This window comes from Corvus kubaryi, unplaced genomic scaffold, assembly GCF_017639235.1.
Source record: "Corvus kubaryi isolate FWS band 111438036 unplaced genomic scaffold, C.kubaryi_AGA036_p1.0 134, whole genome shotgun sequence".
Taxonomy (NCBI): Eukaryota; Metazoa; Chordata; class Aves; order Passeriformes; family Corvidae; genus Corvus; species Corvus kubaryi.
In genome coordinates, this window is record NW_024580668.1 from 2902541 (window position 1) to 2924626 (window position 22086).

General features: G+C 45.3%; 2 protein-coding genes across 3 annotated transcripts in view; one reads left to right on the top strand and one right to left on the bottom strand.

Annotated features, from left to right (window-relative positions):
- Nucleotides 1-22086, top strand: part of SPO11 (SPO11 initiator of meiotic double stranded breaks) — a 217561-nt gene that overhangs the window by 135330 nt on the left and 60145 nt on the right. The gene's annotated exons all lie outside the window — the stretch shown is intronic.
- Nucleotides 1512-20730, bottom strand: BMP7 (bone morphogenetic protein 7). The gene is made up of 6 exons (XM_042045421.1): nt 20468-20730; nt 10276-10424; nt 6897-7094; nt 5599-5675; nt 4845-4955; nt 1512-4316 (listed from the first exon to the last, which is right to left on the bottom strand). Exons 1-6 carry the CDS (start codon nt 20713-20715, stop codon nt 4167-4169), a joined length of 933 nt encoding a protein of 310 aa, XP_041901355.1. The 5' UTR covers nt 20716-20730; the 3' UTR covers nt 1512-4166.

A 22086-nucleotide genomic window follows, 5' to 3' on the forward strand; every position in this document is an offset into this window, starting at 1 on the left:
CTGTCCCTCTCTGGTTTTAGGCTTCACAGCTGACACTTCCATAACAATCAGGAATCTTAAAATTGCACTGAGGCTTATTTTAAATCATTATTTTTTATTATGTGAACACTGGCAGCAACAGAGGCAGTTTCCTGCATAGGGACAAAACGATCTTATTGTCGGTGCTGGAACAGATCTGAAACAGCTCAATTAAGCAAACATAACATCCTCAAAGTTTGGCCTGGAAGGAAGTTAAAATAACTGTTCTATAAAATGTTTTAAATGTGCTTTAAAATGTCATTACTTAGATAAATCTAGCTGTTTGGAAGCTTGTTCACTAGGGTTTTATGGCCCTGCCAGTTTATGGCAGTGTATGTATTCACGTCAAGAATTCCTCTTCCAGAACAGTAGATGAGGAGACAAAGCCACAGGAGTGCTGCAGACCAAGGGGAGGCTGCAACCAGCTTGGGAATGGAGTTTTGGCTCCTAGGCTGGGAAAGCTGCTCCAAAGCACATCCAGCAAGTTGTGTGTATTTGGCAGAGCTGGAGACCAACAGATATTTCATGATATAAGGCTGGACGTGTTGAAGTCAGCAGTGAAGCTGCTGTTGGCTGCAAGACTGGCCCTGCAAAGCAAAAATATTTATTTTATTCTTTCTCCTCTTGCTGGCACCACCCCTCTCTTCACCAAAACGCAGAGAATTGGGACCATAATGAGAAATACCAGAGAATCCTCCTTCTAAAATTAGTCCAGGCCTACAGAAGCTGAGTAGGTATCACTTTACATCAATAAAGGTCTTTCCACGGATGCTTTGCTGGACTCTCAGAGCAGTGCATGAAGCAAATTTAATTATGAATTTGTAATTGCTCGTGGAAGATGGCAGATTAACTCCCAACTGCTGATGACTTAATCCTCTGGCCCAGCAAATATATGTATGTAAACTGGCAAAACTCTGCTCACTGTTCAAAGTAAACAAGAACACCAAAATTGCTGTTATGCCCTGAAGATATGCTCAGTTAATAGAGGGATTTAGACCATTATTTTTTTCAGCTGCCTCCATAGCAATGCAGTGTGGTATCCACAGTAGGAAACCTCATGCCAGCAGCATCTCTCAAATATGCTAAAACAATCTAAATTAGAAAATGTCAGCTTCTTGGCTGATGTTTCTTTGGAGTTTCTTTCTTCCTTTCTTGTGCCTCTATAATTTTATTGGGATGACTAAATCTCTGAACTATGTTAGCAGTAAACAGAACTAATTTACCCCCTGCTTCTTTCAAACAGCTGCTGACAGCTGCACTATAATTCAATCATGGATGTTTGCAGCACTGACTGCAAAACACATCCATATTTTTGCTATTCTTCCCTCCCTGTTGTATTTGGACCAAAGGAGCTGCACCAAAAGTGACATGTGACAGTTTTGCCCGTACATAGAGATTGAGCTGCACAAAAACAGAGGCTCAAGACGAAACGTTGCCCAGCCAAAAAGGTTCTTTGAATAAAAGGAGAATAACCACACAGATACACAATGTCGTCGGGACGTCTTTTGTAAAGTTGCAATGATTTATTTTACTAGTTTGTACAAAAAGGCTTCTGACAACTGCTCTATGAAAAGAACCAGAAATGTGTACGCATTTTTGCCAACTGTTAATAAATATCTTCTTAAATAAGGAAACAAATGTGTTTAGGAACCGAGAATCATTTTTCCTGCATGTGATTGAAAAGGAATTCAGAGATGGAAATAAATAATTCTTCTTCCGCTTGTGACAACTATTTACATAAAAATGTACAAACAGTGAAGCTGATGTTGAGCCTAGCAACAGAAATCCTGTTATTATGCTTAAAAACAACAACAAAAAACCAAAACAGAAACAATCCCCACATAATATTTAATATATGAGTCCTATACAGCAAGATACCGTGGCCCAAGGTAAAAATGCAATACACCAACGCAGCGACCACCAACACTGAAACACCCGCAAGAGAAAACTAATCCTTGACTACTAAATAGTGGAAGTTCAGGCATGATTAGCTTTTAACTTTCTAGGCAGCACCTTCACTTCCTTTAGGAGGTTTACAGAAGCACTGCTGTATATATGTATACAATGTCAAAAGATGTTTCCCATCTGTGTGATTTCAGTTCCTCACTCTAAACCAGGGGTGCACTGAGGGCAGTTTTGGCTGCTGATGGTGGATGGTGCTGGCTGCAGGCCCTGTGAGAGGTGGACTTTTGGCTTCAGCTGTTGTCCTGCCATGTGGCTGGCTGTGTTTGCCCAAAGTCTCCCCGTGGAGAGTTTGCGGGAGCCCTGCCTGTGGAGTGTGCCTGCTGCAGCCAGGCCGCTCCTGCAGATGTTGGAGTGGCCTGGGTGGGATGCCAGGCACATCTGGCAACGTGGCAGCTGCTCACCAAGGCCTCCATCCAAAACCTACCAATGTTGTGGATGGACTTCCCCTTTCCCATCAGCCTAATCCTGCTACTGAGAAAACTGCTGGGAAAACACCAATTTACTTAAATGAGATGAGAATTAGGCCATCAGAAACAAGTTTCCGATTTATTTCATAGACAGTTGGGGTTTTTTTCTTCCTTTGCTTATTCTTTTTAAAGTGAGGCATCTGGTCTGGATTTGATCTGTGACTTAAAGGGAGAAGAGTAGTGAGTGAAGTCCAGAATTTCATTTATCTTCTTTCTCTGAACCCTCCTTTAAGGCAAGACATGGAGCCAAGACCCCACTGTGGCTGCATCGCCCCATCTCCTCACTGAGCAGAGACCCTTCTCCAGGGATTGGCGATGTCCTGGACCCATCTGTTGGAGGTTTAGCTTTTTGGAGTTTGGAGATTTAGAGCTGGGTGTGCTGGACATGGTGTTTTACTGGGCATTATTTTCTTTTTATCTCCGTGGTGGAATTTAAGCCAATCCTACTTTGATGCGTGCCAAAGTGGGGGATTTGTTTATGATTGGTTACTGCAACTCTGCATTCTTCTTTGCAACAACTTTAATTGAGCCTTAATTACTTAAGTGTGATGTTTGTGTAACCTGTGACTTTAAAAGAAGGAAAAATAAAAGCCTTGAGGGGACATTTTCTTGCTTCTTGTTCCAGCTTCTTGGTGGCCCTTGAAAGGGATTGTTTTGGGGTTTTTTTGAGGTGAAGCCAACAGAGCAGGAGGTTTATCAGAAGCACTGACCCCAGGAAGGAAGGTTTCCTAGCTGGTTCCCAGTCTGTGTGGTGCTGGGTGTACATCCCAGCTCACAGCACCTTCTGTGCTTGAGCCTCCGTGTTCTCAGGAAGGTGTTGGAACTTGTTCCCTCAGGGAAGTCGGTGGACATTTTCCACACAGCAGCAGGATCTTTAGTTCCAGCTCTGTAGCTGCTTAGGATACCCCAGCTAAACATTAGGTTTAATCCCTGCTTCTCAGCATTTTGCTGCTTTCCTGTTTCAAGTTCAATGCAAATTCAAATACTTCCTGGCTGCAAGAGGAAATTTCCTTCCTTGTTGATAGAAAAAAGTACACCCCAAAATTCTTGCTCTTTGAAGAACTTTTCTTCAGTCTTTTGCTTGCCACTTGATTTTTTTTCTTAGCCTAATCTGTCCTTTGAATTTGTGTCAATCCACATCCAGCTTTTGCTGCTGTAGTTTGAAACTGGAAGTTGCATGTAATTCATCCTTCGTTTTGCTTATGAAATTGAAGCAGAGGGGTGGAAGCAATGATTCTCTAACAAAATACCTGTTCACTCCAGGTATATTTTGTTCACTTATTTTATTGCAAACCGTGTTACAGGAACTACACACACTTATTAGTCACAGCACAGTCTCACCTTGGATAGATTATTACTGTTTTACTCACAATCAACACTGGTGAGTTTGCAATCTCCAGAAAGACTCGTTTGCAAAAGTATGTACTGTAGGAGCCAATTTTGTAAGCAGATTTGGTTTTAAACGGTTTCTCTGGCTTGTTTCAGTTTACAAGCTCATTGTCTGTAATAAACTAAAACAAAATGTGTTCAAATGTCTCTTTAGATTCAGAAACTGTTCCATTGTCTGAACTTCCAGAGGCCTGGTCCTAAAATCGTTTGGGATTTTTTTTAAACCCATGGCTGGAGCACCAACCTTTCCCCCTCCCCCACACAGCCATACAAACTCACTCTTTACAAATAACTTCTTTTTCTTTCGTCTTTCTCTTTCCTACAAATCTAGTGGCAGCCACATGCTCGTACCACCATGTTCCTGTATTTTTTTAAGATAACATTGGAGCTGTCATCAAAATAGAGCACTGAGATGGCATTGAGTTGTGTAGGAGCACAGCAGGGTTTCGGCACAGTCTCTGGGTTTATAAAGTGAACCTGGGGAATGAAAGTAAAGGCACGTTAAGATTTACTTTTCCCCTCTCCTCCCCCATATTCTTCTTTCCTGGGCAACCTTCTGCCTGTCCCATACCCTCCCTCAGACAGCAGCTGAGCTGTGTAACTTCGGGATACACAGACCCCTTCCTCAGCCTGACCCCAAATCCACTTTTGGTGGCAGCACAGAGTGGATCCTTACAGAGTTTTCCCAGGAGAGATGCTGATAGTGGGGCTCATGTCCTGTTCCTTCCTTCCCATGCAGCGGGACTAAACCCCCATTACACTATCACAGGGCCCTTGCAAACCAGAGAGAGCCTGCCAATGTCTGCAGCAAAGGCAGGGTCATTTCTGGCCAGCTACTGATTCAGGCCACTCAGCCAGACATGTGGAGCCAGATGCTGCAGGCACTTCATGAGCTAAGGCAGACCTTCCCTCCCTTGTTAGCTAGGGGACCCTTCTGTGTGTAAATTTATTTCTGAGTAGCACCTGTCAGATGTTACCCCAGGTCAGGAGACAGGCTGCACCTACCAGTGTCTGTACAATGGCATGGTTTGTAGCATTCATGTAGGAATTCAAGGGGAAAGCACATTCTCCTTCACAGTAATAGGCAGCGTAGCCCTCCGGAGCAATGATCCAGTCCTGATTAAATTGAAGCCATTAGATTGTGGAGAAAGAAATGCAGTGAAACAAAAAGCCAACCAGCACATAAATCTATCCATTCACACATCCATGCACAGTTACAGTGGCCTGCAAAATAAAAATCTGCCCCCCTGGCCTTTCTAAAGCTCTCTTACAGGCCTCCAAAGTGCCTGCTCTTCCTGGAGGGACACACCCCACATTGCAAATGTGTCCACAGAGTAGCTGAACATTTGGGTTTGGCTGTTTATCCATTCAGCAGTGTCCTCCTGGCTGTCCACAAGGATCACTTCATCCAGAAACACAGTGCAGACACAAGCTTTCAGAAAGGAAAATGTCTTTAACCAGGTCTGAAAGAATGGGCAGATGAAAATGGAGAGTTGTGTGTGCCTTCAGCACTGCCAGAGGACCTGCAGGGCCACAGCTCCTCAAAAGGACCTGAGTGTGTTGAGCTTCCAGCCAGTCTCACACTAAATATTTGTACATCCAACTTAGCAGAAGCACTTAAGCATGCTAAAGGCAGTGGACAATATTTTTCCTCTCAGGATTGAAGATAAAAAATCCAGTTAGTGGCTTGATCTCCCTGCTGCAGATAAGTGAGAAGCCAAGGCATCCCTGTCACAGCCCGGTCACGCCCAGCCCTTACCTGCCACCCCAGGTCCCTGAAGCTGACGTAGAGCTCGTGTTTCTTGCAGGCCTGGCGCTGGTCACTGCTGCTGTTCTCTGTCAGGGGACAAAGGTGGCCATGAGGCTGGGCTGCCCCAGCACCCACAGCCCTCAGCAGGGAGTGAGGCACCACTGCTCATCTGGTGCACTTACAGCGGGTTTTTTAGCTGTTTTGGTCATATAACAGTGGCTGGGTTCATTGATGAAATGCACTTCTGGCTTTTTTGTGCAAAACCGAAAAAGGTCTGGGAAAGTAGTATTTTCATCTTTGTTTTTTTTCCCCTGGACTTCCTCTGACCTCCTAATAGCAACATGCAGATCTGTTTTATTACTGCCTACACACAAAAGGAGAATCAGTGCAGTTTTGATGTTGTGTCTATCCTGGCCATGTAGCCTGAGCTGAAGACCTAAGTAGAGGAATGGCTCAGGAAGAATTTCTTCACTGAAAGGGTGGTCAGGCATTGGAAGGGGCTGCCAGGGATGTGGTGGAGTCCCCATCCCTATAAGTGTTTCAGAAACAACTGGTCATGGCACTCAGTGCTCTGGGCTGGTTGAAAAGGTGGGAATTGGTCAAATGTTGGACTTGATGATCTTGGAGGTCTTTTCCAACCTTAATGATTCTATAGAAATATGATTGGAAGCTCTGTTTTTCTTCTCCTTCTGCCTCTCACAACCTCCCCTTCCACTCAGTGAGACACTCCCAGAAGCAGCTGGAATTTGCTGCTGCCTCAGCAGAGCCAGCCCTGATGCTGGGACCATCACCAAGGGCCCATTACTCTGAGGTATCACATAATTAAGCCACATTTCTATTTCAAATGCCTGATGGAGTTTTCTTCCAAATTAGGAAGCACAGCTCCCCTCAGAATAGCCGTGGTTATCCTGAGAATGAATGGGTTTTCTTCTTCTGTGCAAGAATTTTGGGACTACTACACTATTTAGGGGCTAAACTTAAAATCACAAGCCCTGAAAATGGACAGCATTTGGATTCAGATCCCCTGATCACTTGCTCATTGCTGTACTGTAACGATCTTCCATTTCAAAAAGAGAATTTATTTCATACGAGAGAAAAGAAGTTTTTCTGGTTAGGTGCTTGGGGTTTTTTTAAAATTTTGATTAAGAAATCCCTCAATTTCACTTTGCTTCTGAGAAACATTCTTTTTCTTGGCATTTTGGAATAATCCCAAGCGGGTGGTGGACCAAAGTGACAGCAAAGAGATAATGTAGGAGAAGCAGTTCCCATGTCATCCCACACCCAGAAACACGGAGCCTGTGCTGTACCTGCGATGTTGGACACCCGGAAAGCTTCCTGGTTCTTTGGTGTTTTGGATCGGTTCTGGCTCCTCTGCTTCCCCCCCGTGGAGCGGATGCTGCGCAGATGCACCTCGGTGGCTTTGAAGAAGGCGACGGTGAAGGGCTGCTTGTTCTGCGGGCCGTGCCTGCCGATGAGCCCCACCAGCTTGGGGTTGATGCTCTGTCCTGGGAACACAACAGGCTGATGAGAGAGCCTGCAGCAGCTCTGCCAGCAGCCAGGAGAACACAGGGAAGAGCTGCTGCCTGGGGAGGGTCACTCCTGAGCATGGCATCGACTCACAGGGACCTGGACTTAATGGGTAAAGCTGCCTCTGACAAGAGCAGCTCACCGCAGCTAAATTCATTTCATATCTGTGTGTAAAAGTCACGTAAAATAGTCCTACATATAATTATTTTACCCAAATCCGCTCAGCATTAACTTTTCCTGCATTCTTTAGAGGGGTTTCTTTAAGTTCACCAACCTATAATTTGAAGTGATCCTATAAAAGGAACCATAAAACTCAGCCCATAGGAACATTAAATTCCCACTGGAAGGTTATTAGCTTAAAATAAAAATGCCTTGTATGAAATGCTGACAGAGTTCCAGATATACTTCAGCTGAGAGAAACAAATGTTTAGAGACATTTTGCTTATTGCTGCTTCTTGCCACCACCATACCTGATAACTTTATACAAAACCTTGATTATCATCCATATGTCCTTCATCTTGGGCTTTAGAATTATTTGATTTTTGCTAAAAGACAATTAGTTGGTTAGTCTGTAGAATTAAATCAATTATTTACAAAAAAAGCAAGGCAGTGGGAAATTTAATGTTTCTCCCTGTTGCTGTCAAGGGATGTCTGGGTGCTGCTGTGAGATGCAGAGGTGATATCCAGGATTATACTGTCCCAAGCTACTGAGTGCTGCTGCTAGGTCCAAGTTATGTTAACAGCTTTGTGATCCTTTTGCTAAGGACAGAGCTGCACCTTGTCACCCACAAATCAAATGTGCAAAGGAGAGCTGACACTTTCTTGGAGAAGCCCTGCAAGGCAGCCTGGCCAGGAAGAGCAGGGCAAGGGGCTCTCAGTTCACTTATTTTGTATGACTTTTTAAAAGTAGACTGCATTTGCTTTATGATTACAGATTATGTAACAGCAAATACAAAGGAGGGTTGGGGGTTGATTTATTTTGGTTTTTTACTTCACCTAAAGCCTTGAGGATTGCCCAAGCATACAACGCTGCATCAAAATCCTGCTGTGCTTACAGCACATGATTTTCATATGAAGTTCAAGTGTAAAAGCAGCTGTTAGTGCACACAGTTGATCTAAATCCAAAATGAAACTTGGGGAGCAAGGAAGGACATGTCTTTGCCATTCAAAATAAAATGAAAAATTCATGTGTACGGTGGAAAAATGTGAGTGCAACTGTCTGCTGCCAGGGAAATTGGTTACAGAAGACAAGCAGACAATCAGCCCCTGTATCTCTGTATTTACTTTTTAAACACTGCAGTTGGCTTTTCTAACTTTTAATGACAGGCTGATCAACATATTTTGTTAATCCATTTGGAGAAAGCAGCAAGTTACTTTGCAAAGGGGTGAAATCAGAAATTCCCAGTGATAAGTGCATTCTCATCTGTTATTTGACTCAAGTTAGGAATATGGTTTCTTTATGCAGTCCTGAGACTAGCTGAGTTTGTTTATATCTTTGAAAGTTCTGTCTGTGATAGGTCTGGTTGTGTTTGCAAGGGTCCACCTCTAATTGCTGCAGCAGAGCAGACAGGATGACCCTAAGTGCGTACAAGGCTGCAGCACTTCCCTGCTTGTAGGATCCTGAAAAGCCTGCACTGAAATCTGTAACACATTTATAAATCAGCTTCCTTTTCCTACTTATGCTCAAAACCAAGATTGACTCTTGCTGTAAAATCACGAGGTGAGGCTGGGGGAGGACAGAGAAATAAGGCTTCATCAGCAGAAGAGTATGAGTGTGAGACTGTAGAATCCATAGTGCTCAGAGATACTCAGCCTACTTCCAGCTAGCACTTTTCTGTGGACTCTGGGCTGGGTCTCGATGGTGTTTTTGTATTTGAACCACAGTTGAACAAATGTGCCATGATCAGGGACACAAATCCTGTGCTCCCAGGTGTTTCATTTAGGAGGCAAACCGGAAACTAAAAACAAGGACAAGTGTAAGAAAAGGGGTTAAACTAGTCTTGGCTGTCCTTTAAGAGTTAAGATTAACTTGCAAATCAGGTTGAATTTGAATCTTTGTCCAAAGATGGCAAAAGATGTCTGGTTTTGGGGTGGGCACTAGTAACTTCCACGGTGAAGCTGCTTCCTTGCATCTGTGTTTGGGTTTCTGCATTCACTGATCCCTCAGAAAGGGCAGGTTAAAACAAACCCTGTGCACCTCTCTGTGCAGTCTCACATGAGTTAAATCACCTTTTCATGTAAATGGCTCTCTAGGTTGCCTGTTCTAAAACCTCTTTGCAGAGTCTTTATGCAAAATGCTGCTTACTGGAAATCTGCAAGTGTTGCATGAAAACCAAGAGCAAGTGATATCACAGATGCATATCTGGAGAATGAAAGCATATCCTTAGATAACTACATTCAGAATATTTATAGTAGTTTTGAGGTGGTTTTTGCTTAAACTACTCCTGTGGGGCAGTCAGGCAGTTCTAGATGGTCCCAGGTCCTGGGAACCCCCAGAAAATCCAGGATATTTGCACAAATCTCCAAGTGAGCATTGGGAGTCCTAATTTTGAGACAAAGAAGCATGACTTTTTAGCTAAGGTCTGATTAGAAAAACTCCCTGCCTGATTCCTTTCTGGACATGTTTCAGAGCCAGCTCTTCCCACCCATTCCCAAACCTCACAGGTTTGTACCATACACTGCAGACTGTAGAGTCCAGACCAGGTATGACTTTATCAACCATTTTTACTGACACAAAGGAAGTTCAAGTGGTTCCTGGCTGTTTTCTGAATTGGAAAGGACTTCTGTGCCAATGGACAGCAGCCCCCTACATCACTCAGCTGTGCCTTTTTGCACACAGCAAAGTTTATTCTTCTTTTCTTGACTGGATTGTATTATCTGCAGATTAGCCAGCAGTGTATACACTAATTGATGGGGATGTGTGCTCAGCTAATACTGGAATGACTGCAGGCAGCTCACCAGCCTGCTACAGCATCTGAGTACATCCTTAACATCCTATATGTCTATGGGCTGTTTTCTTAGGCAAAATTATGTATGGAAAAACTTGCTTAAGAAATCCTATTCGAAGGAAAGAGCGCTGAATGCTTAGGGTTTCCCCTGGCTGAGACTCATGTACCTGAAACAGAGACTCCCTGGTTGCTGCTGGTGTGTGACACTCACCATCAATCCCTTCCACGGAGAGCTGCAGGCCCAGGTTGTGCTGGGGATTCACCACCCAGTGGTTACTGGTCGCGGTTATGTCGAACACCAGCCACCCTTCCTCTGCAGCCCAGATCGTTCTGGAGTCGAGCAGGAACAAATCTGAATCCCTGAAACAAAGAAGCAGAATTCCCAATTAGCCAGGATTTCCACTGGAGTCTCCACAGGCACCCATAGGCATCCTTTAGGCAGCGCACGGGGTTGGGCTTTCAGCGACGGGTGGAGCTGGGCTGGTGTGTGCTCCCCTCTACTCACCCCCAGATGAAGCTTCTCTTCTCTTCACAAAAAGGAGGATGGGTTGAAGCAGAGTTGAGGTGGTTTGGGGTTACTTTGCTGTTACAGTTAACCTTGAGCTCCTGATGCACCTTCAAAAAACGCTTGCCAGGCACAGATCTGCAGAATTACTGTTTGCATATGCAAACCTGGTAATTGGGCAGACAGTGGTGCTCATTAGCCTTTCCATACATAATTTCCTGACTTTTATGCGTAATTGTAGCGTTGGTGCAAGCCAGCTGGAACACTGGTGTGCATATATTAACATATGTAATAGGTTTTTTTTAATTTGCTCATCTGAGGTTACAGGTAACTGATTGAGGCAATCACCCTCTGCACAGTCATGGTCTGCACTATTGTGGGTCACAATCTTTTTCCAATTCATTCCTTGGGGTTTTTTTTTTTAAAGGCTGCTGCTGGGTTACTCGAGCTGAAGAAATAATATCAGAAAATGAAAAAGATCCTAAATAGAGAGGATTCTATCCTTTTGAAAAAGGTGAAATTATTTCAGATTTACAAGATGTTTCCTGGCAAATTTCTGAAGAATTAAATTTTGAGAAAACACAGGTTCTGTAGAGGAAGGAATCTTCTCTTATCAGAAAAGAAGGAGATAAAACTCTGATTTTAAAAAATTTATACTGTTGCAGTTCTTTTATAAAAAATTACTTTAAAAGAAGAACAAAGACACATGGTGGAAGTGTCTGGACAAGTCCTGTAAGAGCTGCTTTTGTACCTACAGTGAACAAACATGATAACTTGTTCAACTGTAATTATATCCTTCTGAATGAAGAACTATCCTTGAAAAACCCTTTAATCACATCCTCAAAGCTTTAAAGGAGGTCTTATGAACTTTGTCACTATGGATTTGTCAGTGCAAATATATATATTTAGCTTAGCTTACACAGTGCCTCTTGTTGGAACGAAACATCAAGTGATCGGAACTGAATCTGAGGAGAGCTGTTGGCACAAAGGCTTTTGACTCATAGCTTTGAATGATTCTTTTCTCTGTGAGATACCAAGAAATTAGAAGCTTTTGTCCCACACAGAACAGGAAGGGTTTTTGCAATGCTTTTACTATTTAGCCTTCCTTTCAACCTTTGTGTGTAAGAGATGATGGCTTTCCTCCGTGAGCTAAGGGATGTCAGCACCCACCTCTAACTCTGTGCTGCCTTACATGAAATTAAATTTGTGAAATGAGTTCCTGCAGAGCGCGTGAGCACACATCCCAGGGTGTGCAAGAGGAGGATTCTCTGTTTCCTCCCTAAAGCAGGATAGCTTTGGATACCCCATGGCTGAATACGCAGCTGGTGCTGCTCAGGGTGCAAGCAGTGCTTGCTTTTCAGCAAAGTTCTGGTTTGTGGAAGAAGCCCTACATCAGGACTTGCTGCACCACTTCCTTGCTGAGGCAGAGGGGATCCTGTGGGAGTGTTTCAGTGGCTGTTTGGAAGCCAAAGTGGGTGACTCAGGAAGGGGCTGTGGTGCAGCAGTGCAGAGGCTCAATGCAGGTGCTGGGAGCTCAGTCAGCTTTGCCGAGTGCTCCCAGGAAAGCTGAAGTTAAAGAGGACGGATAACCCCTCTCACATTAGTTACAGGAATGCAAGATGCTTGAACTCTAACCAGGGGACAAATTTCCTGGGGTTTCATCCCCACCCAGAAGCAATGGCCCTGTTCCCACAGCGCAGGACACCTCCCACCCTTCCCTGTTTACAACACACTGAACCAAACACATCCCAGAGGAGCCAGGGATGAGGGAGTTGCATGGATTGGCCTGTTCCAGTGGCTGAGGCCAAGTTTCCAGGAGTAGAGGGTTTTCATTCTCACGTACTACATTATTTAAGCATGGCCCCTGACTGGAACTCATGATTCACACAAGGTTTAGTTAACAGGGACTTGGCTTGCTTGGTTTTTCCCCCCTTGTAGTTTGCAGGTTGATGATAGTAGCAATAATGGTAATTTTTTTTTATTTTAGCTACTGCTCAACTGCAGTATTATTACTCAGAAAAACCAGCCTTTAAGCTTCCCATGCTGACATGATGCAATCGGGGTAACCAGACAACATGAGGCATCAAGTACCAGGGTGAGTCAGTCTGGGAAATTGTATAATGCGTTTGTTTTCCTGTAGTTACAGCAATGTGCAAACAATAGGCCTGGAGGGGAAGCCCGAAGTGAGAGAGATCAAAGGGACCCACTAAAGGGAAATGTCCTTCCCACACACACTTGGAACATTTGGACCCCAAAAAAGCCCCATGTCAGATGCTCTTTGGAGGAGTCCAAGCGCTCCTGGATTAGCATTTTCCGCCCTGGCCCACCAGCAGTGGCCAGGGAGGGGATGCAAAACCTCACTGGTGTTGCAAGCAGAGGCTCCTGAGATTGTGGCTCCTGTTCCAGTGAAAAGAAACCTCTTGTTCTTTTCAAAAAGAACAACCTCCTTTAAGTAGAATGTCCTGCTCTCCAAAGACAGGGCAAACAGCACTAAATCACCAGCTAATAGACAGCCAGCCCTTGAGATATCCTTGTTGGACAAGACATAGTAAACACAGCAAAGAAATGTTATTCTGCTAAGACTTAAACAACATTTGCTCTGAGGGCTCCCATCTAATGACTTGTCACAGAAGATAGTGCTGGTTTAGTCTAACTAAAGTGGCTGGTTTGGGTTTCAGCTGTGAGATAAAGATCTGAGCACAAAGAGAAAAGGTTTCTAGTGCACATCTCACTCTTGTGCCTCACCTACCAACTCTGTACTCACAGAGGGTGTTCTTGGAGCAATGTGAATGATGGCACTGCAACGAGGAGGCAAAAAACCCCTTTGGTTCCTTGGCCCTGCATTCAGCCCCTTCATTTCAGGACTTCAGTTCATGCAAGAAACTGTACTGAGCCTTTTACCAGAGCAAGAGATAGGAAAGGCACATGATCCTCCTTTTACAAAAAATTAAGCTGGGACATGGAAATGTTAATGTCTAGATTAGAGTTACATAAATTACGAAGTCTGGATCCAGACCACAAGTATGTTTTGTCGAGACCACATCAAAATGGCTCAGCGTTCAAAGAACTGACATCAGCGGGAGTGTCAGAGCTTTTAGCAATGATAAAATTTGGGGCTTTCTGCTTGGTTTTCTCAAGTATCAGGCTCGCAGTGGAGCCTGAGATGACGACAGGAGGTTGACATTTGCCTGCTAATGTCTTTGGTAGTGTCTGGCCCTGGATGCCAGACAGGAGAGTCACCTCCCGTTAGAAAGAACTCCCAAAAATTTGTGTACAGGTCATATAACTGCTGTGTGGTCTGTGAGACTTCCTCAGTGAACTTGTTTTCTGGGCTCAGGGGTGAGTAACAAGAACTGCAGCGTGAGGGTGGCTGGGCAGGATGCATGTGAGATCGTGTCTGGGAAGCAGCTGGAGCTATGGAGGTGGAAGGGCTGAGCTGCCAAAGGGCTGATGGCGGTAAGGAAAGGGATCGCAAATGTTTAGTGAAAGAGAAAAGGGCTGGAAGAAGTGAGGACTGTGGGGATGAGCACAGAAATAAGAGAACACAAGTACAGAAAAGGCAGGGAAGAGTATCCTGAAAGGAAATTGTAAGGGAGTTACCATGTTGCAACACAGCAATTCTAAAATAAGAGAAAGGATTAACAACCATGAAGCTTCATGAAAATAGTATGTATGGCTTCTTTGCCTTTTGCTGGGGAACTTTTTCAGTCTCTAGGATGCAGTTTGGTTTGAAGCCATAAACACTAGAAACATATGCAAAAATGAGAAGTGCAGCACCTGCCCTAATTGCCTGCCTTGGTGAGCTGGGGCACAAGGAGAACATGGACAAGAGAGAGAAAGATTCAGTGAAAACATGAGAGCTAGAAATTCTATCATATCTCTCTATTTCATTAGCAAGAGAACAGGAGATGAAACTCTGCATTTATAGACTATAATGTTGTAAGGTCTACACTATTTTAGGACAGTCCTCTTGCCAAACAGTCCCCGCTTTTATGTCTGTTTTCTTCACTCACTGTCCCCATCCCCCTCGTCAGCCCTGTTATTTCAAGCTGCTGGTTGACAAGCGGTAGTAAACACTAATGAGCACTTTCAAGTGGGATAAAAATAGGGAAAAAGGACAGGCAGCAGCAGTGAAGGTGACTCTTGGCAATTTCCATTACACTGCGAGACAAGGTGATTTCTGTGACCAGCAAGCACCCTGTGCTGGGAGCAGCCCCAGAGCCCCGGCTCTCCTGGCCCTGTCCTGGCAGCAGCGCTGCTGTCCCCTGCCTGCTTCAGGTAATCCCCCAGCCCAAAGAGCCCACCTGGTTCTTGTGCTGCCCTGACCCCTCCCTGCTACCTGCAGGAATTACCAGCCTATCAGTAACCATACAGTTACACCTTGCAACAGCCTTTGAATGGCTTTACAAATGTGGGTTAACCCTCCTGCTTCTGTTTTAAAGTAGGAAACACTTGAGGCATGGATATGTTGAATTCTCATTGATTCAGCATGTAAACCACAGCGTCTAAGCCAGGAGCACAATCCTCTCCTCCTGACTCATATTCTAACCCTAGAGCGGCTGTTTGGGTCACAGGCACCGTGCAAGTTTTCCAGCAGGCAGCCCAAGGACAGAGCTGGCATGGAGGGAAGGAGGTTATTCATGTCCAGGTTTGAGCAGGTGGAGGGAGGAGAAGGCAAAAAGTGCATCCTGGGAGGGTGAGAGGAGATGTGGGGTTAGAAGACATCTGTTTGGATTAAAAACCTGCCCATATCCAGATTCCAGTTTGCTTGGTGTCATTGCTTAAAGTCAGCTGCAGCTGTCCAAAGACAAGCTTAGGAAAATATTTTTCAGACTTTCCTACTTTGAGAGGGCCCCAGGATCTCCCTGGGCCTCTCCCTGGCACGTTTGCAACACCCTCTTTACACAGACCTGATGCAGCCCTCCTCCCACACCTTCCCTTCCCTGTGCCTGGGATCCCTCTCCCTCCCCACTGACAAAAGCTCTCCCCACTGATAAAAGCTCTCCCCACTGACAAAAGCCCTCCCCACTGACAAAAGCCCTCCCCATGGCCCCGGGCAGGAGCCACCAACCAAACATAGCCCAGGGGCTCTGCCAGGTGAATGGATGTCCAGAGCAGGAATACATTTTGGTGGAGGTGTTTTCCAAGGACTGGTCTGAAAACTGGGTGTGCTGGTAGTGAGACAGATCTGTGTAAATTCTGTTGAATCTAGGGAAAAATTAAATTCACTTTAAAATTTCAGCAGATTCTTCTAGTGCTTCTAGTAGCCATGCTGCCTTTCCTACAGTGTTGGAGAAGGATAAGATCTAGGTCTCAAAGGCTGATTAAAAGTGGCAATGGGAGTTTGTTAGTGAGATGCAACATGTTTCCTAAACATGAAGCCTCTTGTACAAACAGTGCTGAGAGAAATGAGGTTATACACACGTCTCTGACACTTTCTATACAGCTGCTTCTGTTCAGCACTGAAGGGCTGTTCATTAGCCCATCACTTACCCCAGCAAGGACCCACTGGGGTGTGCAAAATGCCTCCTGCAGCTCCTCAAGTGCCTGTGAAGGGTTGTGCCTTGCTAAGTTCAAGATTTGTCAGAGGTTTTGCAGTGGCTTTTAGGAATGGTCTGAAGGAGAAAACCAGATACAGCTCTGTTCTTGGAGAACTGCAGGATTTCCAGGCTGAAGTTCCCTTGCTACTTGCTGAGAGATGAATGTAGTTATCAACTGACTTGCAGATAAGTCATCAAAAAACTATAATCAAAATATTTGTCAGTATTTGCAGATACTGTCATAGTGCTGGGGCACATCATTAAGTCAAACTGCTGTGCTGCACCATCCCCAGAACAATCACACTGGTACTTAAAAAAGCTCCAAAAAGAAGGCACATCTGCTTTATGGGTTGGGTGGGCCTTAGCCTTTCTTAGGTACTAGAATTACATGTTTCAACCCACAACATGGAACCAGACTCCAATGAACAGCAGAAAGGGGTCTGGAGAGGGGCTCAGGTTTGATCTGGTGCAGCAGTGGTGTAGTTTGAAGCTCAAGCTAAAGCGTTCCAGCTGCAAGTCAGACCCAGGAATGCATCCTGCAAGATCTGATTTTTCTGTAGGGCTGGTAACATGAGCATTCAAATCACTGCCTTTGAAGCCTGTGAAATCCATAATGGCCACAAAGTGAACGTGTAACAACTACATTTCAATTACCAAAGGCTGGTCAAGTACCTGGTTTTATTCTCTCCAGTAACAAAACTCCCATTGACTTCAAAGGGATTGGGATTCACTCTGCAGTGCAAGTGCTGGATCCAACGAAATAGGAGATGCAACTCTGGGATGAGGTATTTCAGCGTCGAAAGGTGCAGACAGAAAAGCAGGATCCAGCTCTGAGGTTTAGGGCAGCTCTACAGTCTGCATTTTTTCTGCAGCTTCAGGTTAATAAACTGAGGGTGGTGCCCTGACTGAGCACTGGGATCTGCTTTGCTCTCCTTCCTTTTTCCAGGAGGGAGGAGACTTGAGCAGCACCTGGCTCCCCAAAGGCCACCTTCAGCCCCCACTGAGAAGGGTTCATCACCACAAACAGGGACTGGATGCCCTGCTGCTCTCACCTTTCTCAAGCCACTCACTGGCTCTGTAAAACACCTTCCCATGCTCTCGGGTGAGCGAGCCACGAAGCCCAAACAGAAGTTGGACATGAGTCACTGGACTTTGAGCTATGCACTTGAAAGCTTTTAGACATGTTATACCAGTTAAAACGTCAACTGTTTTCATGTTTATGATATTTGGGACATTTTTGTTCATGAATGTACTTGTTTGCCTAAAGTGAATAACTGATGCCCTGTGCCTAAAGAATGCTGTGCATGCCTTTTCATCAAGGAGATGTTGCCAGTTTGAAGAGCTTGCCTTGCAATGGTAAGTCAGGATATTTGATCATTTAGCCTGATTTCCTACAAAGACCTGTAACAATATCTTCAGTCTGACAGAGATATAATTTCTAGTGGTTAAAGTCCAAGTGGCATCTCCTCTGCTGCAAAGGACAGGGCTGGGCTCCCATTTTTACTGCCAGGATTGTTAGGTTGAGCGGGTGGATGGGGGAGAGCTTCTACCCTGCAAACATTTGTGCTGTTGAGGGGCAGGATTTCAGGAAGAGTCTGTGGGGGTGCAGCTGTTGCTCTGGAAACACCTAAGCCTGTATTTTTCACTGAGAATGAAGTGCACACAAGAGATGTTGGAGGTTAGATATCTCCAACCTGTCTGAACTCGTGAAGTCATTAACTGCTGAACTGCTCATACCTCTGGTTCATGTGAACCGAGGGCACCATCACCCCCTCCAAACTGGAGGCTCATCTGTGGTTTAACTGCAAATCCTGCCTTCAGCATATCCCCTGGCCTCCTCACAGAGGAAAATCTCCCCAGTCACCCTCAGCCTGGGCTTTCCAGCTCGCCCTGTGCTGTTCTGGGGCTCTGGACGTTGTCCTGCTCTCTGCTGTGCGGGAGATGATGCTGAGCTGCCCCGGGAGCCTGGCAGGAGCTGCTGCGCCTCAGGCACTGCACAGGAGCAGCACCAGCCTGGAGAATCCCTGGTGTTTCAGGTCTCCAAAGGCAATCCCCACAGTGCTCTTGTGTCAGCAGAAGAGCCCTGGGAGAAGGAAACCCAAAGGCAGCAGAGGTTTCCCTGCCTGCGTGGGGGGGAGGGTTTGGCTTTGTTTTGCTCTTGTTGCTAACAACGTCAGATGGGGCTGACTTTCCAGCGGCTCAGGATGAGACAAACAGCCAAGGAAGCATCAAAGTGAACGGGTGGTTTTTGATCAACACTGGAGAGAGTTTGTTTTCTTTCTCCACTTGCCCAATGACACACTGACTTGGATGACTGGGCTGTGACAGAGCCGGGTGGAAAATGTCAGTGGAAAAATGCAGAAAAAGAGCAAATATTTTTACAAATGTTAGTGACAATATTTTTACCTTGGGTCAATCCAAACCAACAGTAATATTTTTTCAGGACAAACTGTTCAAAACTCGCCATAGTCTGTGCCAAAATGTATGCAAAAGGAGGATATGCATGAACACTCATTAAAAATAGTGTTCCTGTGGTGAATATGATGCAGTAAAATTGCACCTAATCTTGTGGCTGGAACATCTGTATAATTAGCAAGATTCCTCACCTCTTCCAGACAGTGGTTCATGTATATGCCTGCCCTTTGCATACATTTTTTTTCCTTTAAGAATAGGAATTAGTGGAGGAGACAGTTTGCAGAAGCTTTTGCTGCTCCACACAGAACTCTCTCCAGTAGCACCTTGCCACGCTCTCTAAACAAAGTTGTAACAAACCTGTGGATGCACCAGTGTAAAATTAAGATATCAGATCTCATTCTGACTCTGTCAGTAAGATTCCTAGTGGGCACCTCACTCATCAGGACCTGAGGGAGAACTTCCCTGGCACCTGATGAGGAAGGTCATTTACTCCAGGTTTCTGGCAATTCCCCAGTGCCCTGGCACACAGCTTGGTGCCTCTTCCTCTGCCAACACATCTACAGTTTCTGCTCTTCCCAAGAGTGGAAAGTCATCCCTGCAGGCTTCTACCTAAACAATCTATTCAAGAAATACATCAAAGGGAGGCTGCTGCCTCTGGAACAAGAGAATAAACTGAAATGTTTATGGCAAGCAGGATATGTAAGGGGTCCTGTGCACAGTTCTGGCTTGTTGCCTTGCCATTTAAAGAAGACCTGGTTAAAATGCATAGTTTGAACTATTACTGTTTGATAAAAATAGATTAATTTTAACACAGTCCCCAAACACTGCAAATAATTGCATCATTAGGAATGCCAGGAGATCTGCAAGTTTTAAGCTATAAAATCAGAATTTCAGATGTGGAAGAAAACACACCAGTGGTTAAACATTTTTACCATCCAGCAAAACCAGTAGAAATCCTCACCATTAAAAAAAGTTGACAAGGTTTCCTGACATATTTCAATTTTTTTGCATTTTTATTAGCTCTTATAAAACTATAAAGCCAGAGTCCTGATTATATTTTTTTTTCTTACCCTTTTGGACTTTTCACTTTTTAAATCCCTAGTGTTTCTCTTTTCATAAACCTAAATTAGAACTGTAGTATTATTAGCCCATATTTAGTAGTCCTAAAGAGTAACTTCTGACTAGAATGTGACTGTAAATACTTTTCGCATAAATAAATGCAATCTCACTTTTGGTAGGACTTGTACGTGAAAGAAGTATGTGCAAGTGAAACTAAGTGCCTTTGATAAGTGGTTTGGGACTGCTGATTAATTGGAACTAAAACCAGATGAGAAAATTGAACATATGCTCTTATTCAAGTTCCCTGGAGGATTTGTCAGGGAGCTTGGCATACATTAATAATTGCTTGGAAGGGATTTAATAGCTCATCTTGTAGTTGTGCACATGCAACACAATCAGTCAATATAAAAAGCATGGTGTTGTCTGTCTTTGTTAATTAGGGAGCTCGGATGCCTATGATAATAAGGGCTAGTAATTAAGCTACAGTTCCAAAGGAAGCATTTGGGTTTGCCACCTCAGGATCCATCGGAGGCAGGAGGAAGGGGGGAATAGTTCCAGAAATCTTGAAATATTCCTGGTTTATGATAGTTTTCCTGCACTAGCACGCAGCCAAGCCACTGAGTGCTCCCAGAGGCCAGAGCAGGAGTGCTGGGGGTGCTCCCTGGGGCACGGGGAGGCTCACAGGGCACCTGTCCCCGTGTCACCACACACAGGAGCTGTGTGGCTGCTGCAGCAGCATTGGCTGGGATCCCCTGCACAGCCCTGATATCAAACCCAGCCGCTCCTGCTGATGGCACCAAGACTTCTAAAAGCACTGGATGTGACTCCCTGGAGGAACAAACTGTGCTTGTGCTTTCACCAGGGTCCCTCTGTGGGTCGCTCACCTTCCCGGGTGCTCCTGCAGGACCTGGTAGATGCTGATCTGGAAGGTTTCGTTGTCGAAGCGCTCGCGGATGTAATCCTTGTAAATCCTGAACTCTGCCGCCGTCACCGCCTCCCCCTCCGGGATTCGGGAGAGATCAAACCTGAACTCTCGGTAGTGGCAGCGCTGATGGTGAAACTCTCTGTCATGCTCCACTGAAACAGAAAACAGCCCATTAGCCACCTGCTTTGTTCCCCTTCCCCTCGCCATCAAACACGCTCGCAAGTTGCCACAACAGAAAAGGGCAGGAATATCTGATTGCAGCATCTCACGGGCTGCTCAGTTCATTAAAGCACATAGGAAATACCTGCCCATATCTGGGCTATTATAGGTATATATGTCTTTATCAGGCTCTCTTTGGAACTGTTTTATGGTTGTCTGGTACAGGGGGCCATTGTGTTTCAAGGATTTTTGGCAGCTTTGTGCGTGACAAGTGACTCTGGACATTTGCCACCGATAACGACCAAGCTGCTGTGGGAAGGAGCTGAGACAAACAGATGGGGCTTTTCAGGAGTGCTGGTTCTTGGCCTGGCTCTGCTTCTGACAATCACACACATATCCACATGCTATAGACACAAATTCCAGCCCTTGAGGCTCTTCATGCCAGTGTCCCACATTTGGTGCCAGCTGAACTCATCACAAGCCCACAGCTCCGCTCTGTAGGGTCAAAGCTTTCATTTTAAAGGATCTTTAGTGATCAGGGCTGTGAAGAAACTGCTCAAATTGAGGACCTTCTTCTACCTCCCAGCCCTGACTGTGAAATAACAAGTGCCAGATCCTCCCAGGCCAGTGTTGGGATGTGTGTTATCCCACGGGGTGACAGGTCTGCCTGTCCCCTGATGGACAGCTGATGGTCTCGTGTAGCCCTGCTCGTGGGTACGGAAGCAGGGGGTTGCTGTTGGGAGGAAACAAAGACTTCAAGCCAGTCCTCCAGCAAAGGGGAGGTGAGGTGTCACTGCCCCAGCCCGACACATGAGGCAAGGCACCCTTCTTGGAACAAATTCCAAATTAAACAGACAAGTCAGACAAAGGAAAAGGGGGAAACGGAGGTAATAAGGGGATGAACTGACTCGCCCAAGGTCACAATGCATGACATTTTAAGAGCTGAGGTTTGAACCAGGAACTTCCTATATGTCCCAGCCCTGTCGTCTGTCCACTTGACCTCCCTGCAGCTTGACTGCACAATTCAAGTAGTTAGCTCTGAGATTTCCTTGGCAAAGAATGTGTGTCTTTCTACAGGCCTGATTTTCTTCTGGCAGCAGCAAATCCATTGTGTAAATCCATTGACTTAGAGGGAATTACTCCTGAAAAAGAGGAGTTTCAAGCCTGAGTCTGGAAAGTGCTGTTTAAATTTACAGTGCTGCATGGTACAACTGCAGATCAGTGCTGGCCAGGGTGTCCCTGTGGCAGGGACAGAGCATGGGGAGGCTCTGGGAGTGGGGCTGTGTCCAAGCATGGAGCAGGTTCAGTGCTGCTTTGCTGGCCGAGGCTCAGCCGTTGGCCATGGACTCTTCCTCCTCTCTCACATCCCTTCCGTGAGGAGTCCAGTTTGCCACTGTGTGATTGCTGCTCAGGGAGATG